General features: G+C 38.4%; 1 protein-coding gene across 4 annotated transcripts in view; it reads right to left on the bottom strand.

Moving 5' to 3' along the window:
* Positions 1–1,580: 1,580 nt before the first annotated feature.
* The window catches only part of Slco1b2 (solute carrier organic anion transporter family member 1B2), a 68,547-nt gene continuing 43,611 nt past the window's right edge, over positions 1,581–26,516 (bottom strand). For 2 of the 4 annotated variants that reach the window (NM_031650.3, NM_001270587.1), the window contains 7 exon segments: positions 1,583–2,829; positions 9,448–9,565; positions 12,680–12,744; positions 17,345–17,514; positions 21,366–21,537; positions 24,952–25,147; positions 25,963–26,127. In NM_031650.3, the coding sequence (NP_113838.1) occupies positions 2,613–2,829; positions 9,448–9,565; positions 12,680–12,744; positions 17,345–17,514; positions 21,366–21,537; positions 24,952–25,147; positions 25,963–26,127 (1,103 nt within the window). In that variant the 3' untranslated portion in view covers positions 1,583–2,612. 4 annotated transcript variants of the gene reach the window in all.

Below are 26,516 nucleotides of genomic sequence, written 5' to 3'. Positions count from 1 at the left end.
CTTTGTTTCTGGAGCTACCTGACATCTCTTCTCTCTGACCCCCATGTAACTACTTGCAAGCAGAGTTTTTCTCTCTTACTCCTCTCCATCAATCTTCTTCAGGCAGACATTGAGAGTTATAGCTAACCTACCATGAGTTTTTCTTTTAAATTCTATTAAAATTCTTGAGCTTTAAAAAATATTAATAATGTCATCCCTCTGGCCCCAGAAAAAGATGATGCTCCCTGACCTAGCCTGTGATGTTTTTCACAGATTTCTTCGTGTATTATTAATTAATCTTTGTTATGTTCCATAGCAGAATGGCAGGTGACTTCCATATCAGTTCCAAGCTACTCGCAAGGACTCACATTGAATGAGCTTGCTATACTATATTTCGTAGGCATATATTTTTAAAAACCTACTTTAATAAGGGTTCTTAAATGCTTTTATCATGCTTCTAATTTGCCACCCACCAGAGGTAGTAGAAAGGAAATGTTAGTAGAGCAAAAGTTTATGTGAACCTGATTAGGAAAAGTTCTTTGGAGCAATTCCAATCTTCATTGTCAGAATATCAATGGGTTCAGTTCACACAGTCCACAGCAGTAGCTCAGTCTACTCACAAACACAATTAAGAAATAAGCAATGGCAGTTTGATCCAACAGAAACCACTGGGCTCTGCCAGTTGACTGAGTCCACAGAAATGGCAAGAAGCTGCCAGAATATCATAGTAAGTTCTTTGGTGCATTTCTTTCTGTGAAGTGAGTAAAAAAGGCAAGGCAAACCAGTACCACAGTGTTGTCAGTGAAGACCAACATCATTGAAGCCCAAGGAAGACCGGCAAAAAGTGGCAAGGTCAACCAGTGCCACACAGTATCATTCACTGTCTGTTGGGTTATATTTAAACTTTTTCCAAACATTGCATGTTCTCTCAAGTGTCTGCTCTAGCAAAACATCTTATGTCCATTTTCTGGGCAGCTTCTGGAAAAATACCATGTGTCTGTTCTAAGTAAAACATTCTCCCACGTGTCTTCTTCAGCAAAAATCATCCTCTCACATGCCTGCTTCAACAAAACATGCTCTCGTGAGACAGTTTCCAAAACATCACACAACACAACTGTGTCTCCAAAGAAATAAAAAATTTCCACTTCAATCATCAGTCAAAAACTTCTGTCACATGAGGAATTATTTTCTAAAGAATTTAATTCAGACTATGCCAAAGATGTTTCGAATCAGAATCTCTAGAATAGTACTATAGTTTTTGTACATGTGAAACCTATGAGCATTCATGTGTATACATGTGTGAGAGTTTGATTAAAAATTATTCCCCATACCTAATGTATTCACACATTTGGTCTCCAGTTATGATCATTGTGCTGGAAATTTTAGGAGGGAGAATTTCACTGGGTTAAAGATTTAAGGTTTTATAGTCTTGCCCAATTCCTTTTCACTCTGTTTCAGCTTCCTGTAGCGAATGAAAGGTGATCAGCCATTTTCCTGCTCTTATCACCATGCCTTCTGTGCCTATTGACATGTCTTTCCAAGCAGGATGAACACTGTATGTGTAGAACTGCAAGCCAAAATAAATAATTTTGTCTTCTGAGTTACTTTTTCATCAGGTTATTTTATTATAGGAACAGAAAAGCATTTCAATAGGCCATTTTAATGCAAACAAAATATTTTAACACATAGCAATAAAGCAAGTTCAACTTCTATCATCCACCACACTAGATCTGATCACACAAGAAAATACAGTGTCTACAGATATCTGTCTCATTCACTCTATCTTAATTTTAGATATTTGGGGAGATTGTAGATAGATAGATAGATAGATAGATAGATAGATAGATAGATAGATAGATAATAGATAGACAGATACATAGATGGATAGATAGATGATAGATAGATAGATAGATAGATAGATAGATAGATAGATAGGGAGATGGAGACAGAGAAGGAGGTGAAGCTAGGGGTAGAGATAGAGATAGACAGAGATATCTCACATCCTAAACGTCTCTGTTTTATTCTCAATATTCTGTACAGTATGTACAAAGAAGATGGATATGTCATTAAACACAATTTAAAATTAATAATTAAAAATATATGACTTAGGGTTGGGGATTTAACTCAGTGGTAGAGCACTTGCCTAGCAAGCGCAAGGCTCTGGGTTCGGTCCCCAGCTCCAAAAAAAAAAAAAAAAATATATATATATATATATATATATATATATATATATATATATATATATTTGACTTACCGGGGATACCAGAATATGCCACATCATGAAGTCACCTATCACAGAAGCTTCTGGCATGAATAGTACGATTCAAATTTTGATTTTTAAAGACAACAATTTTTCACAGTCCCTTTCCCCTTTGTCCATCCTTGCCCCATTCTCTATTTTATTGAGTTATAAATGCTTAAGCGAATACCTGTTTATATATCTCCAAATCTTTAGCTACAAATGCACAGCTATACCCTAACAAGGGTTCTCTTATTTCTTTTGATTTGCAATTTGTTTAATTATAAATGCATAGGGTTATAAATTCTCTATTACATATAAAGTATGAAAAATTTCAGTGAAAGAACCCCGGGGGTATTTGAAAACACAGCAACAGATGTATCTTTCTCTTTCCTTAAAGAGGTGTTTCATTGCTTTGTTCATCATAAGGTACACAATAGTATCCATTTTTATTTACAGAATCTGGGTTTCCTTCATCTGTGAACTGTCTTCCATTTTCCAATGTCTTGTTATCATTTCTTTTATATTTTCTCTTTGTGAAATAAATTAATACAACATATAAAAAAAGTGGTGGAGTTTTTAAAGCTAAGTTCAAACCCAAGTAGGAGAATCTAGAAAAAATGAGAGATAAATATTATTTTATATTTTGTGGTACAGCTTATAAAATGTATCTCTGGTATGAAGACCTAAAAGCCAAAAAAAAGTGAATTTATATTTAAAATATCGAACACTATGCATTGCACAATAAAGTGTTTAAGATTATTTTTAAAGAACTGACAAGACACAAAGATTAAATTCTGGCTGACTCTAGCTTTCTGACAGAAGAAAGGAATATTCAGATCTTTTCCCCCAAGCCATCCCATTACATGCAATAAAAGGAGAAAGCATAAAGAAGTACATTAGGGGTTCACAGTCCCTATACCCAGGTACATTGATACTGAGACTCAAACATATTACTATAGAGAGTCACCATGTGACTTATAACAAGGTCATTAATTGTAGTTGTCACTTTTCTTAATATTTACATCTTACTTTCAGGGGAAAAAGCAAAACAGACATCATATGGAAAAGAAATAAAAACAATAATCATGGTTTGAAGACAATGGACAGTCTTCCAACTCCGTTTTGGATATGTCAGGGTATTAGGAGTATCAGGATCTGGATATGACACTAACACTACTCTACTGTCCACCATAATACTAACCCCACCAAGGCACCACCACCACCAGTGAAACTACATGGCCAGGGCACCTTGTATTGTTCACTTACATTTTACTCTTTAGGGGGGCTCAATAGATCTAGAAAACTTCCTCATGATTGTATCGTTAGCCCCAGTTTCTTGCACTTTTTTTTTGCCTTTGGATGTTGCTTAAAATATTCTTTGTTATAGAGAGTTTAAAAGTCCTCTAATATTTTCTGTTACAATTTTGAGGACTTTGGTCACAATCCAAACATATTTGTACTTCCCAAATAGTTTTCTAAAAATCTACTTTGAAGCCAGGCCATGGTGGTGCATGCCTTTAATCCTAGCACTTGCAAGGTGGCAGAGGCAGGTGGATTTCTGTGAATTCAAGGTCAGCCTGGTCTACAGAAAGAGTTCTGGGCAGCCAAGGCTACACAGAGAAAGTCTGTCTCAAAAAACACCAAATGATAATCTATTTTGAGTAATATATGTTTTAAATTAATGAATATTTAAATTTACAGTGAATTGGCTTTTAAAGAACATCATTTCCATATGTTGTTTCAAATTACCATTCATTTGTCTTCTCTCGCCATAAACAGAACACAAACTCTCCTCCTTTTACTATTTTATGACCAGACCCTCATTTGGCCATCATGTCCTGCTTCAGAAAACAGGGACAATAATGTTTTGGGTATGGGCAGAGTTTTGGTAGATGAAACTATTCTTGAGCAAAAAGTCTATCTCTTCTGCTATTAGTTGTAGGCCTTTGGATAAATTATTATCCATGAGTCTTCGTGTTTTTTTTTATTTAATGTAAAAATGTACACTTAAATTTACTATTGTTTCTACTTGTGTTAAAATGAGATTTCCTGATACAATTCCAAATATAAAGTAAGAATTCACTAATGCAAACCTTAATCATAAATTATTTTATTGAAAATAATCTATATGAGGCTAAAGAGATTGTTGAGAGATTACGAACACTGACTATTCCTGCAAAGAACATGGGTTCTGACCCCATCACTCACGTAGTGACTCATAACCATCTATAAGTCCAGTTCTAAAGAATCCAACTCAAATTTCCTGCACCCAAATCCCATGGGGAAAAGAGCAGACCATCCAGAAGTGCAGACATCCTGAGGTCGCAGGACAGACTGCCACCTCTACACACCTTGGCCAACATCCCTGGTCCAAGAGGAAACTGTACAGTGCCTCTGAACACAGGGATATAGGAACAGATAGCCACTGGTACCTGCAGTTCTGGTCTGTGCCCAGGATGGAACTAAACCAACCAAACAGATCTCTGCACCCACATACTGTGGGGGAGAGAGCTTGACCCTCAGAAGTGTGGATACTCCTGAGAAGTCAGAGAAGAATAACCTCTGCCCACAGTCCACACCCAAGAGAGAATCACATAATGCCAACTGTGCCCACAGGGTGCAAGGACCTACACAAGCAATCAAGGACAGGAGGCTTTGATTCCTGCCCATGCCTAGAGCTGGAAAGACAGTCTCCAGGAGCGTGGACACACCTGAAATCAGAGCACCTGTTCTCAGGAAAGGCTGAAAAGAAAACAGGAAAAATAGTGCTACAGAAGTGCTAACACAGAGGCCTACAGCAGGATCAAGTCACTCTCAGAAACAGAAAGACAAGCAAACACCAGAGACAACCCAATGGCTAGAGTCACCTACATTCATAAAAGAAACCTTACTAAAGCTCAAAGCACACATTGCACCTCACAAGATAATAGTAGGAGATTTCAACACCCCACTCTCATCACTGGACAGATCATGGAAAAAGAAATTAAACAGAGACATAGAAAAACTGACAGAAGTTATGAACCAACTGGATTTAACAGGTATTTATAGACCATTCCATCCTAAAACAAAAGGTTATACCTTCTTCTCAGCACCTCATGGAATCTTCTCCAAAATTGACAATATAATCGGTCACAAAACAAGCCTCAACAGATACAGGAACATAGAAATAATCCCATGCATCCTATCAGATCATCACATACTAAGACTGGTCTTCAATAACAGTAATAATGAGAGAAAGCCCACATATACATGGAATTTGAACAATGCTCTACTCAATGACAACTTGGTCAAGGAAGAAATAAAGAAAGAAATTAAAGACTTCTTAGAATTTAATGAAAATGAAGATACAACATTCCCAAACTTATGAGACACAATGAAAGCAGTACTAAGAGGAAAACTCATAGCTCTGGGTGCCTGCAAATAGAAACAGGAGAAAGCATATATCAGCAGCTTAACAGCACACCTAAAAGCTCTAGAACAAAAAGAAATAAATAAACCCAAGAGTAGTAGAAGGAAGGAAATAATCAAACTCAGAGCTGAAATCAACCAAGTAGAAACGAAAAGAACTATACAAGGAATCAACAAAACCAGGAGCTGGTTCTTTGAGAACACCAACAAGATAGATAAACCCTTAGCCAGACTAACCAGAAGGCACAGATAGTATATCCAAATTAACAAAATCAGAAATGAAAAGAGAGGCATAACAACAGAATCTGAAGAAATTAAAAAAATCAGATCCTACTACAAAAGCCTATATTCAACAAAACTCGAAAATCTGAAGGAAATAGACAATTTTCCAAAAAGGTACCAGGAACCAAAGTTAAATCAGGAACAAATAAACCATCTAAACAACCCCATAACTCCTAAAGAAATAGAAACAATCATTAAAATTCTCCCAATCAAAAAGAGTCCAGGTCTAGATGGGTTCAGTGCAGATTTCTATCAGACCTTCATAGAAGACCCCATACCAATACTGTCCAAACTATTCCACAAAATTGAAACAGATGGAGCGCTACCGAATTCCTTCTATAAAGCCACAATTACTCTTATACCTAAACCACACAAAGACCCAACAAAGAGAGAGAACTTCAGACCAATTTCCCTTATGAATATTGATGTAAAAATACTCAATAAAATTCTTGCAAACCGAATTCAAGAACACATCAAAACAATCATCCATCATGATCAAGTAGGATTCATTCCAGGCATGCAGGGATGGTTTAATATATGGAAAACTATCAATGTAATCCACTATATAAACAAACTGAAAGATAAAAACCACATGATCATTTCATTAGATGCTGAGAAAGCATTTGGCTAAATTCAACACCCCTTCATGATAAAAGTCCTGGAAAGAATAGGAATTCAAGGCCCATACCTAAACATAGTAAAAACCATATATGACAAACCAGTAGCTAACATCAAACTAAATGGAGAGAAACTTGAAGCAATCCCACTAAAATCAGGGACTAGACAAGGCTTCCCACTCTTTCCCTACTTATTCCATATAGTACTCAAAGTCCTAGCCAGAGCAACCAGACAGTGAAAGGAGGTCAAAGAGATACAAATTGGAAGGGAAGAAATCAAAATATCACTATTTGCAGATGATATGATAGTATACTTAAGTGACCCCAAAAGTTCCACCAGAGAACTATTTAACCTGATAAACAACTTCAGCAAAGTGGCTGGGTATAAAATTAACTCAAACAAATCAGTAGCCTTCTTCTACTCAAAGGATAAACAGGCTGAGAAAGAAATTAAGGAAATGACACCTTTCACAATAGTCCCAAATAATATAAAATATCTTGGTGTGATCTTAACCAAGCAAGTGAAAAATCTGTGTGACAAGAACTTCAAGTCTCTGAAGAAAGAAATTGAGGAAGATCTCAGAAGATGGAAAGATCTTCCATGCTCATGATTGGCAGGATTAATACAATAAAAATGGCCATTTTGCCAAAAGCAATCTACAGATTCAATTCAATCCCCATCAAAATTTCAACTCAGTTCTTCATAGAGATAGAAAAAGCAATTTGCAAATTCATTTGGAACAACAAAAAACCCAGGATAGCAAAAACTATACACAGCAATAAAAGAACTTCTAGGGGAATCACCATCCCTGACTTCAAGCAGTATTACAGAGCAATAGTCATAAAAAACTGTATGGTATTGATACAGAGACTGGCAGATAGATCAGTGGAACAGAATTGAAGACCCCGAAATGAACCCACACACCTATGGTCACTTGATCTTTGACAAAGGAGCTAAAACCATCCTATGGAAGAAAGATAGCATTTTCAACAAATGGTGCTGGTTCAACTGGAGGTCAGCATGTAGAAGAATGCAAATCGAACCATTCTTATCACCCTGTACAAAGCTTAAGTCCAAGTGGATCACGAACCTCCACATCAAACCAGATACATTCAAACTAATAGAAGAAAAAGTGGGGAAGAGTCTTGAACACATGGGAATTGGGGAATATTTCCTGAACAAAACACCAATGGCTCATGCTCTAAGATCAAGAATCAAAAAATGGGATCTCATAAAACTGCAAAACTTTTGTAAAGCAAAAGACACTGTCATTAGGACAAAATGGCAACCAACAGATTGGGAAAAGATCTTAAGATCTTTACCAATCCTACATCTGATAGAGTGCTAATATCAAAAAAAAAATACAAAGAATACAAGAAGTTAGACTCCAGAGAGCCAAATAACCCTATTAAAAATGGGGAACAGAGCTAAAAAAATTTCTCAGTTGAGGATTATCGAATGGCCAAAAAGCACCTAAAGAAATGTTATCATCCTTAGTCATCAGGGAAATGCAAATCAAAGAAACCCTGAGATTCCACCTCACCCCAGTTAGAATGGCTAAGATCAAAAACTCAGAGACAGCAGATGCTGGTGAGGATGTGGTGAAAGAGGAACACTCCTCCATTGTTGGTGGGATTGCAAACTGGTACAATCACTCTGGAAATCAGTCTGGAGGTTCCTCAGAAAATTGGATATTCCACTACCTGAGGACACAGCTATACCTCTTCTGGGCATATACCCAAAAGATGCTCCAACATACAACAAAGACACATGCTCCACTGTGTTCATAGCAGCCTTATTTATAATAGCCAGAAGCTGGAAAAGAACCCAGATGCCCTCCAACAGAGGAATGGATAGAGAAAATGTGGTACATCTACATAATGGAGTACTACTCAGCTATCAAGAACAATGACTTCATGAAATTCATAGGCAAATGGAATGAACTAGAAAATATCATCCTGACTGAGGTTACTCAATCAGAGAAAAACACACTTGGTATACACTCATTGATAAGTGAATATTAGCCAAAAAGCTCGAATTACCCAAGATGCAATCCATAGACTACATGAAGCTCAAGAAGAGTGACCAATATGTGGATGCTCCCACTCCTTATTATAAGGGGGAAAATATCCATAGGAGGGGATATGGAAGCAAAATTTAGAGCAGCAACTCAAGGAATGGTCGTTCAGAGCCTGACCCACATGTGGCCCATATATGTACAGCCACCAAAACTATATAAGATTGATAAATTTAGAAAATGCATGCTGAAAAGGACCGGATATAGATCACTCCTGAGAGACTCATCCAGAGCATGTCTAATACAGAGGTCAATGCTAGCAGTAAACCACCGAACTGAGAATAGGAACCCCTTGGGGGAATTAGAGGAAGTATTGAAAGAGTTGAAGGAGCTTGCAATCCATTAGAACAACAATGCCAACCAACCAGAGCTTCCAGGGACTAAACCACTACCGAAAGACTATACATGGACAGACCCAGGGCTCCAACTGCATATGTAGCAGAGAATAGCCTTGTTGGGGCACCAATGGAAGGGAAAGCCCTTGGTCTTGCCAAGGTTGGACCCCCAGTGCAGAGGAATATGGGGGGCAATAAGGGGGATGTATAGGGGGAATACCCATTTGGGGGAGGGGGAGGGGAGGGGATAGGGACTTATGGGCAGGAAACCGTGAAGGGGAATAACCTTTGAAATGTAAGTAAAGAAATATATCTAATAAAAAGTTTAAAAAAATAATCTAACTTCATGTGACCTCTATGAGTGCAACACATATGTGGGGCACACACATACATGTAGATAAATGCTCTCATATAAATTTAAAAATTATAAAAGTAATGATACAATTTAACACTTAATATAGTCAAAAGATAAAATCAATTAATGAAGTACATTTATGACAACTCACCCAAATAATCTGGAGTTATATAGCCTACATGCACCACGTTTTCCACAGCTGGTGACAGACCACTTAATACACGTTCTGTCAATGAATGCCCCATAATAGATTGGAGCTAGAATCCCTCCTAAAACATGAGAGGAAAAAATCTATCAACCCAAGACAAGCATTTAAAATAAACTTAGGTGTTATATCATATTGATACACAGTGAAGAATGACAATCTGGAACTTTCTAGGATAATGTCTTTATTTCTGCTTGAATGTATGCAAGAATTAATGTCAATAGATTTTTTTCAAAGATTATACCATCTTTGGATGTGTAATATCATATACATCTTTTGCCCATCTCTATCCCTAGCACATAATAAATAAGGAATTCTACACGCCTGTAAGGTATGTTCTTACAAATACAAATTAATTAACACCTATTTAATGACATGTCCAAATGTCAGGTGTTTCTTTTTTAATTCACCAGAATGTTCTGGAATAATTGGACTAGACTTGTAGGTTTGTGACAAGTGAATAAAAGGACTTATGCCAAACCCATAAAGGCGGAAGCTCGTTCAAGACATTGAAGTAAACTAAAAACGGGGGCTGGAGAGATGAATCAATGGTTTAGCGTGCTTGCTGCTCTTGAAAGCAACAGTGTGGGCTCCAGCATCTTTATCAAGAAGTTCACTGCCTGCACTTTCAGTTCCAGAGACTCTGATTCTTCCTACTGGGAGGTACTGTAGGCAGGTGGTATATATACAAAAAAGAAATCATGCGTCCATGCTAATTCATAAATAAAAGTTATTATCAAAAATACAGTTAAAGTGCTCAAAGGTAGAAAAAAAGACTATTTAAAAATAGAACTCTTACACTAGGACTCTCTCCCCAGACAAGCTGTGATCTTCTTGCCAGACAAGCCTCATCTCCACCATGGAATGGTGGCTTCTTGGTTCAGAATAGCTCCTCCTTTTGGTGTCATCTGACTCTATGGCCCACCATTTTCCTTCCACTGATTTTGCATTTGTTTAAATATCTTTCGGAGTGTTCTGAGCAGTTCAACTTCAGGGCCCTTGCTGGTAAATTTTGTTTTTGTGTTCTGATTGCACAGCCTCAGCCATGGGCCTAACCTTCAGTCATGGGACTTTTGTATGCAAAAGTACAATTCAGGGCTTCCCTAGAGCTCATGTGTGGTGCAGAGAAGAAACTGCTTCTGTTTCAATGAGCTCTGAAATTGACCTGGCTCTTAAACTGACCACAGATTGGAGGAGTGTGTTAGTAAAGGTGTCATTCAGGAGCAATTTCGTTCAAATTCTTATCTATTTTCGATGAGTATAACTCAGCTGTCATTACATAGGAAAGTGATTTTTACAATGTTACTGGTTTCATTTTAAAGAACTTCCTGTCTCCTTTTCTACAGATACATTTTAACTAATTTTTATGTGTGTATCTGTCCATGGTTGTGAGTGCAGTGCCACAGAGACAGAAGAGGGTATCAATCCCCTGGAATTCAAGTCCAGGCAGTTGCAAGCCGTTTGAGGTGATGATGAGAACTGAACCTTGAACATGATAAGAGCAATACATGCTGTGAGCCACTGGGCTACCCTTATAGCCTCTTATCCCAGCTGTCTGAGAGCAAGGAGTTGGCAATGGACTGATCGTGGAGGCCAACGTAGCCAAAGAAAAACTGGTCTGAGGAGACGAGTTAGAATACTCATGTGTCAAAAAGTCAGGGCCATCACTCGAGAAATGAAAAGTACATATCAATATATATTTTCCATGTGCTGTTATTTGCGTGTCAAAGCAAATCAAATGTTTTAGGTAAGGAACTCAGCCTTGCTTGGTCTCTACTAGAATTTACTGTTTACAGTTACTTATTTTCCAAGTGACTTCCTCAGTTCAGTGTACTGAAAGATGCTTCGTAGGGTTCAGTCGTATTGTGTGGAAGACAGTTGCTTTGGATTACAAGTTTGGTGGTTAGTGTATGTTTTCCCTGTTGAAGCATTTAGGTATGATGAAGCTATGGTTCCTAACTATGAGGGCAAATTCCCTTTGTTTGTCTTATGATGCTAGAGGAATTACTTTCATTCTCTGAGTTCCTCCTTTGCCATTCATGTGTGTTCTAGGTACATGGCACATTGGTTTTGGAGGCAGATAAGTATGTGGAATTTCATTTGGGTTTTGGAGACAGGGAACTTCTGGTATGTATAGATCCTTCCTCCTGGAGATACACAGTGAACTCCAGAGAGGCTTTCCTTCTCCCCCTCCGCCTCTTCTCCTCTGCTTCCTCCTCCTCATCACTTCTCTCATTTTCATAACTCTTCTTTTTCCTTTTGAGCATCCAAGGTTGTGTCTCCTACACACATCATGAACAAAGTTTCCCCACTGTTGTCAGCGAAGGCTATGTTTCTTAGCTTGCAAAGATTCCCTAGGATAGACACCCCCCTAATTCCTTTGCTGATCTTTACAATCTTTTCACTGGTGTTTGCCTCTGATTAGCTCTATGCCCTATCCCTAGGTAAGTAATTTTTACTTTTTTCTGTTTATTTACATACAAGCATTTAATGTATATAGGTCTTATTAAAGGTTAAGTGAGCAGTTGTGAAAGAAGAAACCGATGTTTAGGAGTGAATGGTTACAAGGGAGAGAGATGCTTCCCTGAATCTCTATCAATACATCCTAATCTTAGGAACCTAATCTTGACATAAAAGTCACAACTTCTTGAGTTTTGTTTTAATTAAAATGTTTTCTTCATCCAAGGTGACACATTCTAGAGCATGAGTTCTTCCCTTTCACATGCTTAGTTGCTGATAAAGGCTCTGGGCTCTCTAGTACCAGACAGTAGGAAGCCAGCCTGTCAGCCTTGGGTTTTGTTCTGTGAAGTCTCCAATTGGCCCAATTCCTAACTCAACACACAAGACACATTACCTAGAAGCACAATGCGTGGAGATGGCCCTTTGCTCTGTCTGACTAAAAGAAGCATGTGTCATTGCAATGAAAAGGAACAGCCGAAATCTGTGATATAATATTGTACAGACAGGACAATTCCTAAGTCTAGCCACAACTTTGCAGTTAACAATCAAATTCTCTTTCATATCACTCTGGTTTCTTGTATATCCTACTGCTTTCGATTACTACAAATAGAAGTGATTTTTAAACCTTTAAACTTTCCTTGGGCTCAAAACATATTTATGCTCTGCTTTTAAGCTTAACATGAATATTTGTTTCCTGAATTTGATGTGTGTACCATACCTAGTGCTCGAATAATCAGTGAATGGAAACCCATTGCAAGTGATTTCAATTCAGGTTGGACGCTCCTGCAATAAGATAAAAGCAAAAATAATAACATTTAAATGTATTCAAAATGGTAAGTTGAGTTTAAACTTAAAGTGTTTGCTGATGTTACTTGTCTTTATGGTTGGGTGAAAATCCTCATGGGAATGGCCCATATATTATAAAGGTATCATTCACAGCTTATGAAGAGACAAGTCACTGAGGGATAAGGATTCACCATGTTATAATTTCAAGAGAGTACAGAAAGTTGAAACTCTTTAGCCCAGACTGGCCCTGGACTCCTAGCAACCCTCCTACTTCAGCTTCCTAAAGTGCTGAGCTTACAGATGTGAATTACGAAGCCTGGCTACGCTTTCTGTTTTATTCAGTAAATATGCTGTGAGAATATCTGTGGTCAGCTTTATGATGCCTACAAAGACATTGGTTTCGTGTGCTCCATTCAGCCATAGACCTAGAAAAAGACCTGGGTATAGGTCTCAACACACACCCTGCTTCCTTACTGCGGTGAAGTAAGAGAAGTCTACTAACTTTGTACATAAAGTTATACTGTAACCAGAAGAGTCAAGAAATGCATATATTCTGGACTTCCATGTATGTAACTGTTAAAAGTAGAGAACATGTTATCACCTTGCTTAGAAACATACTCATTCAAGGCTGGGGAAGTGGCATGACACTAAGAGTCCTCACTGTTTCTGTGAAGGACCAACTTTGAGTTCCCAGCACCCATAGAAGACAGCACACAACCTCTAGTAACTCTAGCTGCAGGGGATGAAACATACTTCTGGCCTCTCCAGATACCTGTATTCACACAGGTATACTCATACATACAAACATACAAACACAGAAACAAAACATATATTAAATCTTCAAAAAAAGAAACACATTCTTATATCTAAAAAGTACTATAAAACATATTTATGGAATGTATTTATGGAATAATTATGGAATTATTTTGATCTTTTTGCATTTAAAAATCTCACCCATATTGATGAGAATGAAATTTTGTGGAAAACTGGGTGGGTGGAATATTACTTCTGCTTAAATACTTTTACTGAAATACTAAACTGATGATATATTTTAAATTGCCTTAAACTACTTGATGTGTAATTGCTCAGTAGGTATGTCCTTCAGTCAGGTGGAAGGAACCACTTCACCTCTCCTGACAAGAGATAACCTCGTGTTTTGTGAGTAACCAATATGTATTAGCACTTTGAACTTCAGTTTTCTTGAAATGTGACTGATCCTTAATCCTTGCAGGAAAGATACCACTTACTGAGGACTTTAAAGCATGTTTTAGAATGCTGGTTGCTCCCTCTTAACTTTAGGGATTATGGAGGCCGAGACAGGAAGATCACTTGAGCAGTATAGTGTACGACCAGCCTGGGCAACATAGTGAAACCCTCTCTCAAAAATTAATGAATAAATAATAAATAAATAAATAAATAAATAAATAAATAAATAATAAACTTTTTCAAGGGAGCTTATACAATTAAACAGGGATTTCAAACATCATGATTACATTATTAGGATACATTAAATGCAGGATGGTTGTTGAAGGGTGGTGTCAGCCCAGCAAGGGGCACACTGTACTCAGGGGCCAGAAAGCTATGCTGGTAATTCGGGAGATGGATCCTTTGGGTTTTCATCATGTTTTGTTTATTTTTGTAAGTAAGATGAAGGAAGTCGGCAGGAAGTAGAACTCGGCTTGGTCATTGGCCAAGATTTATCAAAGAAGGAAGAGATGGTATTTTTATACCATCTCTTATACCTCAGTGATGCTGTTGTTTACAGGGTAGATTTGGGTTAAATACTGGACACACAACAGGTAATGTGGTTTTGTAATCTATGTTACAAAGCTTAGCTTACATGGGAATGGGGAGGGCTTGCTGACAGGACTAATGTTTGCTTCAAAGTGGACTGGATACCTCCAACAACTTTTAGGAAGGAAAGCTGTGGCAGAATACTGTGCACAGACAGCCACACACATGTGTAGACATAGGCAGCCCATTCATGGGCGTGGACACTCACCCCTACTCATCCTTGTACTCTAGCTGCTTGCTCGCTCACCAGCGTGCTTACTTGTGGGAACACTGGTGCACTCATTAGAGCATAGTGCACTTATCGGTAAGTGTAATTCCTACCCTGCCTCTCGTGTGGAGCACCTCAGTCCAGCGTGCATGCCGCAGAACGCAGAACTCCAAGAAGCTACATGTGTTTTCTAACTTATTTAATTTCTTAGCAACATCTGCTTGATATAATAAATCAAATCTAAACTCATCCTCCATTATCTTCTTTTATGATAATAGGCCCTACATTGTTTTAAGGGATGATTTTTAAGTGACCCCTGAGAAACCCAATCAGATAGGTAGCTCAGGCATGTGATGCCAGAGTATCTGTGACACACAAAGCTCTCTTTATTTCCTGGCTGATTCACATCATTGGAATTTAAGTTTTAATAAGTTCTGAAACACCCTTTTCTTGTGTTTAACACTTTTGTTTATTTTGAGGCGATCTTGCACATCTTAGTGACTCTTTCATAAATGAGAAATGTCCTCCTTATAAATAGGCAACATTTCATATTTAATGGGACAAACTGATCGTGGGAAACACCTTAATGTAATATATGGTCAGAATAGAATTTAAACAAGTGTAGACGCTATTTAAATGTCTATCCTCATTTAAATGACAATTAAAACCTTTTCTCCTTTCTCTTGGCCTTTGGGGACTTTTAATCAACACAGAGTTCAAAAGTATAAAGAGATATTAACCCAGGTTATTATGCTCACATAAGTAAACTTTTGAAGATCAGCATACAAGTGTCACACATTTTTAGTTTAAATGTAACTGTGAATAAGTTAGTCGAATGGAGCTTCTGGGACCTGCTCCCTTCCCTGGACACCCACGCCACTTGCTCCACAGCACTCCCAGCTAATCAGCTACATCTTCTTTCCAAACACTTTAGCTTTTTCAGTGTCATGGTTTAAAGTATGAATCCAATTCTCTCCTAAAACGCTCATCTAGCCACGTTTTTAGATCATGGGATTGGGGTTGGGGATTTAGCTCAGTGGTAGAGCACTTGCCTAGCAAGCACAAGGCCCTGGATTCAGTCCTCAGCTCCAAAAAAAAAAAAAAAAGATGATTCTTAGATCATGGGATTGAACAATGCCTTTTTTTGAGATGTTCCCTTGAGCCAATCACCTATCCTGCCTTACACTAGGTTCATTTCCCTCATCTTCATAGCAACACTTTTCTTATAACGTCAGGATCATGGAGGGGAGAGGGGGCTTATGGACAGCAAACCAGAAAAGGGACTAACATTTGAAATGTAAATAAATATATCCAACTTAAAAATTACCATTTTAATGATAATTTGATTCATGACAGCCTTTGCTGTTATACTCTGGGATGTATGGCCACAAGAACTTATCTATTAACTTACCTTAGAATATTCTTCAAGTATAAAATCTTACATAAATATTTGTCTAAAAACTGAAGAGCTCCACTCTTTTTTATACATTCATTTCTTAACCCTATAGGCTATTACAAGAGGTTGGATCAAAAGTTATTCCGTGGGTAAATTAAAACTTTTAAATGTTATTGCTATTTTAAAACTTAATATGATTTACTTTTGTTAATTTATGTCAGTGACTGTGTATGCCAGGTGTGTGCCCTCAGAGCTTAGAAGATGGTGTCAGACCCCTTAGAGCTGGAGTTAGAGGTGATTGTAAGATAATTGAGGTGCGTTCTGAGAACTGAACTCAGGCCCTCTGGGAGAATGGTAGGCATGGTTAATTGATACTCCATCTCTCCATCCTAGAAATATTACTTTTGACTGAAGTTTAAGCTTGACAGGCTTCCAAATGTATTTCTTTCATTAACATAAATGATTCCTATGGCAGAATGGAACTGAGCATAAAAGTTCTTCTAAACTTAAAGAGCGATGCTTACAATTGAGACAGTTCCTACTAACTCTATATTTTAAGTGTCTAGCTAAGACCTCACAGAATCTAGATTTTCTAATTAAAGAAACATATGCAATTTATTATTTATAGTATTGAACTGATGAAATAATCATGAGAATATGTCTTCTTATATAATTAAAGTGGAACAAGATGTGAGCCAATAGAAGTCAGTAAACATATTTATCATCTAATATACATGACTAATAAATAGGGCTTAACAATTTATACTCAGGATGAGGAGAAGTCTCCATCAGTAAATCTCTTGCCTTAGAAATGTTAAGATCAGGGTTGGGGATTTAGCTCAGTGGTAGAGCGCTTGCCTAGGAAGTGCAAGGCCCTGGGTTCGGTCCCCAGCTCCGAAAAAAAAAGAACCAAATAAATAAATAAATAAATAAATAAATAAATTAATTAAAAAAAATAGAAATGTTAAGATCAATGTGTAGGTCCCCAGAACTCATCCATGTTCCCATCTGTGGTCTGAGAGGTGAGCAGCAGATCCTTGAAAGTTCAGAGGCAGATGATCTGGCTTCCACAGCGGAGGTGGAAGGAGCTTGAAGACTGATTGCAGAGATAACTAACTGAGTTCTAACTGGTCACCCACACATACACTTCACATATGCACCCCACACAGAAACACACACATAGAAAAACGTATACTCACTTCATCAGAATCAAGATTAAAGATGGGCTTCCCATTGCAGTGAAAAAGGACACAGTGACTTGAAGAATTATATAAAAGTAATAGTTGGTTTTGCATTTGTATCTTGGGCATTCACCCAAATGTGCTGAGTTGTTTCCAGAGTTGCTGATACAACTGCAGTCATAGAACTCCTAAAAGACAGTTTTTGAAATGTTACAGAATGTGTGTGCAGAACGTGAAAGAGTTATACATAAGTCCCATAATATATTTAAAGAGTCCTTCCATTCTAGCAAAAGTGTTTACTGTTTTTAAAATTTCTGAAAGCATCATTGTTTAATAATCAAAAGATGAAATTTTGTCTGTATTTATTTCTGGAAAAAAATGAAATTTGCTCCTAATTCATAATCCATTTCAAATTCAAGATTATAAAACATAATTGAATAAATTAATGTCTACAACTATTCATAAGTTCTTCACTCAAACAATTTCTTTTCTCTTAATTGTCTTCTCACTTTTTCTTTCTATATTGCTTTTATGTCCTTTATTTAAAAATTTCTGCTCTCTGTCAGGCACATGCCTTTAGGAAAAATTGTGTGGAGAATAAGGGCATTTGATAGTTTGACAGCAGGCAAAATCTGAAATGAGAAACAGCTTTACAAATGGGTAGAGCCACACACAAATGGGGTGTGGTGAAAAGCATGTTCATGCCAAGTGTGGTAATGCACATCTGTAATTCTGCACTTAAGAAGATGAGGCAGAGGGATCCTGAGTTCAGACAAAGACCAATTATAGAAATCCTGTCTCAAAACCATAACAACAGTAACTGTTTGTATACCCAATATTTGTTTTAGGAAAAAATGAAAAAGGTTATTTCCCAACTATGTGAGATATCGAACAAATTATTGGTATGTGCAATGACATAAGTAATTTCTATGCTTTGGAGTCAGCAGGTGACTTAGGATAACAAACAGTTCACAAGGAAAAGTGTGTTTTAAATGAAAAGGAAGGTGTCATGTCATGGTTTATAATAGGTGTATGTAAAAAGGATGCTAGATTATCTAAATAAAGAGCTACCTTCAGGAAACATGGAGTTGACACATGAAAATTGGGCAGTCAGGCAAGCATGAAGTCAGGACAGTTTCTTGAAAAGTCAAAAGTTCAGGGAGCCCAGGGTTAGAGTCACAAAAGTCATAAAAATTGTAAGTTTTGTCTATATGATGATTTAAGATTCATCTTTATACAGATTTAATGCAATCCCCATCAAAATTTCAACTCAATACTTCACAGAGATAGAAAGAACAATTCTCAAATTTATCTGGAATAAGAAAAAAAAACAGAATAGCAAAAACCTTTCTCAACAATAAAACAGGAAATCAACATCCCTGATCTCAAGCTCTACCACAGAGCAATCGTGATTAAAAGCCAAAACTGCATAGTATTGGTACACAGTTAGGCAGATAGATCAATGAAATAGAATTGAAGACCCAGAAATGAATCCATACACCTTTGGTCACTTGATTTTTGACAAAGGAGCCAAAAACATCCAGTGAAAAAAAGACAGCATTTTCAACAAATGGTGCTGGTTCAACTGGCACCATTGGCAGTTGGCACATAGAAGAATGCAAACTTACCCATTCTTATCTCCTCGTACAAAGCTCAAGTCTAAGTGAATGCAGGACCTCCACATAAAACCAAATATGATGGATCTAATTGAAGAAAAAGTGGGAAAGAACCTCGAACACATTGGCAAAGGGGAAAATTTCCTGAACAGAGCACCAGTGACTTATGCCCTAAGATCAAGAATTGACAAATGGGACCTCATAAAATTGAAAAGCTTCTGTAAGGTAAAGAACATTGTCAATAGGACAAAATGCAACCCCCAGATTGGGAAAAGATCTTTACCAACCCTACATCCATAGAGGGCTAAAATCCAAAATATATAAAGAACTTAAGAAGTTAGACCCTAGAGAACCAAATAGCCCTATTAAAAATGGGATACAGATCTAAACAAAGAATTCTCAGCTGAGGAATATCAAATGGCTGAGAAGCACCTAAGGAAATGCTTAACATCCGTAGTCATCAGGGAAATGCAAATCAAAACAATTCTGAGATTCCACCTCACACCAGGCACAATGGCTAAGATCAAGAATTCAGGTGAAAGCAGGGGCTGGCAAGGACTTGGAGAAAGAGGGACACTCCCTCTATTGTTGGTGGGATAGCAAACTGGCAAGGCCACTCTGGAAATCAGTCCCGTAGTTCCTCAGAAAACTGGAAGTAGTTCTACCTGAGGACCCAGCTATACCACTCCTGGGCATATACCCAAAAATGCTCCAACATATAAAAAAGACACGTGCTCCACTATGTTCATAGCAGCCTTATTTATAATAGCCAGAAGCTGGAAAGAACCCAGATGCCCTTCAATAGAGGAAGGATACAGAAAATGGGGTATATCTACACGATGGAGTACTATTCAGCTATTAAAAACAATGAGTTCAAAAAATTTGCAGACAAACAGAAGGAACTTGAAAATGAATGAGGTAACCCAGTCACAAAAAAAGCCTACACATGGCATGCACTCACTGATAAGTGGATGTTAGCCAAAAAGAAGCTCAGAGTACGCACCATATAACTCGCAGACCATATAAACCCAAGAAGAAGACCACACCAAAATGTGAATGCTAAGATCCTAATCAGAATGCAGAAGAAAATGATCATGGGAGTAGAGGGAGGGAGAGATCTGGGAAGTAGAGAAGAAGGGAAGGGAAAAAGGGGACCAATTCAGATATGAGAGAAGATTAGGAGAAGTATGGAGGGTCGGGAATTTGAAAGTAGGATAGTAGCAGTGGGAGGAGGAGGAGCTGTGGTAACCACTAGAAGGTCCCAGATGCCAGGGACCCAAGATGTTACCAGGACCCAACAGAGAGGACATTAGCCAAAACACCCAACAAAGTTGAGATAGAACCCAGTGGATAAGCACAATCACCAGATGAGGGAAGAGGGTGCTCACCCACTTCAAAAATATTAATCCAGAATTGTTCCAGTCTAAAGGAGATTCAGAGACAAAGAGTGGAGCAGAGACTGAAGGAAAGTCAGAGACTGCCCCACCTAGGGATCCATCCCATTTGCAGACACCAAACTCAGACACTATTGCTGATGTCAAGAAGAGATTGCTGACAGGAGCCTGATATAGCTGTCATTTGAGAGGCTCTGCCAGAGTTTGAACAATACACATGCAGATGCAGGCAGCCAAACATAGGATTGAGCATGGGGACCCAATGGAGAAGTTACGACAAAGATTGAAGGTGCTGAATGGGGTCTGCAACCCTATAGGAAGAACAACAATATCAACCAACCAGGTCCCCGAAGCACCCAGGGACTACATTGCCATCCAAAGAGTACACTTGGAGGCATCCATGGCTTCAGCTGGATATGTAACAGAGGATTGCCATATTGGGCATTACTGGGAGGGGAGCCCTTTGTTCCTGTGGAGGCTCCATGACCCAGGTTAGGGGAATGCTAGGGTATTGAGACAGGAGTTGGGGGAGGGTGGGAGAGCATGCTCATAGAGGCTCAGGGATAGGGGAGAGGGGATAGGGTGTTTGTGGTGGGGAAACTGGGAAGGGGGATAATACTTGAAATGTCAATAAATAACCAATAAAAATGAAAAAAATTAAAAACAACCCTCCCCCCAAAGAGATTCATCTTTAGCATCTGAGGTATAAAGTCATTAGTTATGACAGTTAGATGCTTATATCATAAACGTTTTTAAAACCCTAACTACATCCAGGTTACAAACTACAAAGGACAATATTCTAAGTCTCAAAAATGAAAAACTGGAAGTGAAGTAATCTCAAAATTAAATTCAGGGAACAGAAAAATCTGATGGTTCAAAGCAGAAGTTCATATGAAGTTTGCTAACCTCCCAGTGTAAATTATATAGGAACTTATTTTTGTATCTTAGCTCTACAAAGATGTGATGAGTATGAAATTGAATGTGAAGTTATGAACAAGGAGAAGTGAGAAAATGAAAACTTATACTCACTGTGTTATTCGGCTTCTTATCACCACGAAAAGATTTGCATCCTGCCAGACAAGGTGAAATGTAAGTGACTCCATTTTCCCCACAGATGGGTTCCCATTGATTTTTATCACAACTGCAGTCCGAGTTACAATAAGAAAGTGGTACATCTATGTGAGAGTCCACTGGGTTCATTCTGGAGATATATGGTAGATAGACACAAGTCAAAGAGAGACAGAGAATAAAGGATGGAGGGCAGGGCATAGCGGGGAGGGGAAGGGAAGGGAGGGGAAGGAGGGAGAGGAGGAGGGAGGAAAAGGAAGGGAAAAGAAGAAATATGGTCATGAGTTAGAATACTCTGATATTGGGGAGAATTGATTAGAGACTGGTGCATGTTACTGGTGTGAGAGCCTTGTTAAATTTCTAGCTATTGCTAGGAGATAATAAGGGTTCTGCACAGCTTTAGGAAGATGAAGTGCCAGGAATACCTTTTATTATGTGATAAGAGTAGAAAAGAAAGGGCACATTACACCTGAGGTATCAGGATGTCTAATTACAATGGAGAGTAGCAGAGTCAATTGACAAAGAATGAAAATCAAGTTCTGAGTGAGGGATTGGTCCCTTGTGCAGGTATTTGTTTACATGGATGCTAGATAAAACTTCCTCAGCCATGGCTGTGAATGTTGTCTACTCACGACCTATCCAAGAATGCTGTGGGTAAGACTGAGAATTTGGTAATCTAAATCTTCAAACTTAAGTCACGAGAGTCAGTGAGATGATGTCCAGGCCTTACTGGTTACAAAAACTGTTATGTCTGTCCAGGGGCAACAGAGGTAGACATGACCAATGGCATGGTCCACATCACACAGTTCTTCTTTAAATGAGAAGTAAAAACTGCTCTCTTGTTTTTTTTTTTTTTCATGAAGTCATTGTTTTTGATAGTTGAGTAGTACTCCATTGTGCAGATGTACCACATTTTCTCTGTCCATTCCTCTGTTGAAGGGCATCTGGGTTCTTTTCCAGCTTCTGGCTATTATAAATAAGGCTGCTATGAACATAGTGGAACATATGTTCTTGTTATATGTTGGAGCATCTTTTCGGTATATGCCCAGAAAAGGTATAGCTGTGTCCTCAGGTAGTGGAATGTCCAATTTTCTGAGGAAAATCCAGACTGATTTCCAGAGTGGTTGTACCAGTTTGCAATCCCACCAACAATAGAGGAGTGTTCCTCTTTCTCCACATCCTCCTCGCCAGCATCTGCTGTCACCTGAGTTTTTGACCTTAGCTATTCAGACTGTTGTGAGGTGGAATCTCAGGGTCCTTTTGATTTGCATTTCCCTGATGACTAAGGATGTTAAGCATTTCCTTAGGTGCTTCTCAGCCATTTGATAATCCTCAGCTGAGAATTCTTTTTTTAGCTTGCTATTCCACTTTTAATAGGGTTAAATGGCTCTCTGGAGTCTAACTTCTTGAGTTCTTTGTATATTTTAGATATTAGCCCTCTATCAGATGTAAGATTGGCAAAGATCTTTTCCCATTTGTTGCCATTTTGTCCTAAGGACAGTGTCCTTTGCCTTACAGAAGCTTTGCAGTTTTATGAGGTCTGATTTGTCGATTCTTGATCTTAGAGCATAAGCCATTGGTTTTTTGTACAGGAAAATTTCCCCAGGGCCCATGTGATAGAGACTCTTCCCCACTTTCTCTTCTATTAGCTTGAGTGCTGTTTAATGTGGAGGTCCTTGATCCACTTGTACTTAAGCTTTGTACAGGGCAAGAAGAGTGGGTCAATTTGCATTCTTCTATATGCTGACCTCCTGTTGAACCAGCACCATTTGTTGAAAATGCTATCTTTTTTCCATTGGATGGTTTTAGCTCCTTTGTCAAAATCAAGTGACTATAGGTGTGTGGGTTCATTTCTGGGTCTTCAATTCTATTCCACTAATCTACTTGCCTCTCTCTCTACCAATACCATACAGTTTTTATCACTATTGCTCTGTAATACTGCTTGAAGTTAGGGATGGTGATTCCCTCAGAAGTCTGTTTATTGTTGAGGATAGTTTTTGCTATCCTGGGTTTTTTGTTATTCCAAATGAATTTGCATATCACTCTTTCTAATTCTATGAAGAATTGAGTTGGAATTTTGATGGAAATTGCATTGAATCTGCCAATCCATGAGCATGGGAGGGGGGTCTTTCCATCTTCTGAGATCTTCTTAAATTTCTTTCTTCAGAGACTTGAAGTTCTTGTCACACAGATCTTTCACTTGCTTGGTTAGAGTCACACTGCAGTATTTTATGTTATTCTTGACTATCATGAAGGGTGTCATTTTCCTAATTTCTTTCTCAGCCTTTGAGTAGAGGAAGGCTACTGATCGGTGTGAGTTCATTTTATACCCAGTCACTTTGCTAAAGTTGTGTATCAGGCTTAGTAGTTCTCTGGTGGAACTTTTGAGGTCACTTAAGTATATTATATTATCTGCAAATAGTGATATTTTTACCTTTTCTTTTCTAATTTGTATCCCTTTGACCTCCTTATGTTGTCTGATTTCACTGGCTTGGACTTCAAGTACTATATTGACTAAGTAAGGAGCGAGTGGGCAGCCTTGTCCAGTTCCAGTGACTTTATGAAATTCATAGGCAAAGGGATTGAACTAGAAATTATCATTCTGAGTGAGGTAACCGAATCACAGAAAAATACACGTGGTATGTACTCACCATTAAGTGGATATTAGCCCAAAAGTTTGAACTACCCATGATATAACCCACAGACTACATGAAGCTCAAGAAGGACGACCAAAGTGCTGATGCTTCACTCCTTCTTAAAAGGGGGAACAAAAATATTCATTGGAGGGGATATGGAGGCAAAATATGGAGCAGACACTGAAGGAAGGGCCATTCAGAGCCTGCCGCACATGTAGTCCATACATATACAACCACCAAAAACGGATAAGGTTGATGAAGCTAAGAAGTACATGCTGACAGGAACCAGATATAGATATCTACTGACAGGCACAGCCAGAGCATGTCAAATACAGAGGCGAATGCTAGTAGCAAACCATTGAACTGAGAATGGGACCCAGTTGGGGGAATTAGAGAAAGGATTGAAATCGCTGATGGAGCAATGCCAACCAACCAGAGCTCCCAGGGACTAAACCACTACCCAAGGACTATACACGGACTAACCCATGGCTCTAACTGCATATGTAGCAGAGGATGGCCTTGTTGGACACCAAAGGAAGGAGAAGCCCTTTAGACCTGCCAAGTTTGGAACCCCCAGTTTAGGGTAATGTCAGGGTGGGGTGAGAAGGGGGGTGGATGGGGAGGGGAACATCCTTATAAAGAAGGGGAGGGAGAGGAGATAGGGGTCTTATGGACAGGAAAACGGGAAAGGGAATAACATTTGAAATGTAAATAAAAATATATCCAATAATATTTTTTAAAAAAACCCTGCTCTTGGGATATCTTAAACAGTGATTGTTTGGGGAATGTATAAATCATGATCCTAACTAACTGAACATTTAATGGAAACTGTTTTCAGCCTACTGTTCTCTCACTTAGGATTCTGATTGGCGTTAACACACCATGCTGTTGATAAAATAATATATACAAACCCATCGTAGGTCAAGGTTAGGCCAGCAAATGGCTTGTTTTCACAGAGTAGAGGAAAATATAAGAACTGAAACGCATAGGCCACTGAGGAGGTGAAAAATACAAACTTGGCGATTCCAACCGATGTCAATTTGAATTTTTTAACAATATATCCTCCTAAAAACATTGCAGTTGCCATAGTAGGTATGGTTATAATTCCTGGAAATAGGAGAAAAACCTTGTAATTAAATAAGAAGGCCTCATTTCCTAGTAACAGATGTTAGACATTGCCTTTGAGTAGATAAATTTTATGAGGGACACCTGACCCTAGAAAATAATGACAGTGGACCAAGCCTTATAGTCTAAAACTGGTTGTTTTTTTTTTTTTAATTTGGGATCATTTCATTTTTATGTATGTGTGTGTGTATATATATATGTGTATGTGTGTGTGTGTGTGTGTGTGTGTGTGTGTGTGTGTGTGTGTGTGTGAATGGGTGGGGTGTATGTGGGTGCAGCTGTCCAGGGGACATCCTCAGAAGTGCACCACCTGTCAGGTCCAGTGGGAACTCTGATCCTCCAAACTCCAAAAGGCAGTCCAAATATCCAGAAAAGGCCTCCACCCGGATTATAGGAATACTTCTGGTGATTAGATAAAAACTTGTATTCTTTAGAAACTTGAGGTTCCCCTCTACCAAAGGAGCCATTTCCCTTCTCAGTGGCAGAAAGAACAAATGAAGGCCAGTGGCGCCTATCACATACCAGAGCTGGCCTCCAGGCTCCCTCTGCAGCCCAGGTACCTGTCACACATCACCAAGTTCATGCTTGTCTTAGCCTTTCTTACCTCCCTATAAACCTCCTCCAGCTTACCTGCTGTCTTGCTTCTTTCTCTTTCTGCTCTGGACCCTCCAATATGTCTCTGGTCATTTTATTACTAATATCTACAATAAAAGTCATTCCCTAAACCAACCACTGAGCAGTCATATCCTCAATTTATATATCATCTGTGAAGCAAACTATGAAGCAGTCTGTCTTACCTAACAAGAAGTTGGCCTGAGATGCTGTCCGGCCGAACTGCTGCTCTATGAACTTGAACAGGTAAGTAAAGGAGCCAATGAAGCCGCTGACTTGTAGTAACGTCAGTATCAAGAATATAACATATATTTCATTGGTAAGGATGCTTCTCAGAGACCTTAGAAAACCTTAAAACAAGGGTGAAGAAAATAGTGTAATACAACTTAAGCATTTCTTACATTCTAATCTACTTATTCTATGTGTGATTTTAAATTATATCATACATAGAACAGACAGAGTGTACTCTGAAATCTTGCAATAAACAGATTCATGAATATAGTCAGTATTTTCCATAATTATATTATGTATTTGATTATTTTTGGGTCATGACTTCTTTTGGTCCATTCTGTTCTGTTGCTTGCTATGTTCAGTGGATTTCTCACAGTCTTACTTTTTCATGCCTTTCAATCCATTTACCAGCAAATGGTTGGTTTTGAATCAGATACCCAGGAAATATGCTGAAACAGGAAACACGAATTCTGTATGTGATGTTCCCTTATTATTAGCACTGAATGAT

The sequence above is a fragment of the Rattus norvegicus genome, chromosome 4 (assembly GCF_021556685.1).
Source record: "Rattus norvegicus strain SHRSP/BbbUtx chromosome 4, alternate assembly SHRSP_T2T, whole genome shotgun sequence".
Lineage (NCBI taxonomy): Eukaryota > Metazoa > Chordata > Mammalia > Rodentia > Muridae > Rattus > Rattus norvegicus.
This window is presented reverse-complemented; position numbering and strand designations above follow the sequence as displayed.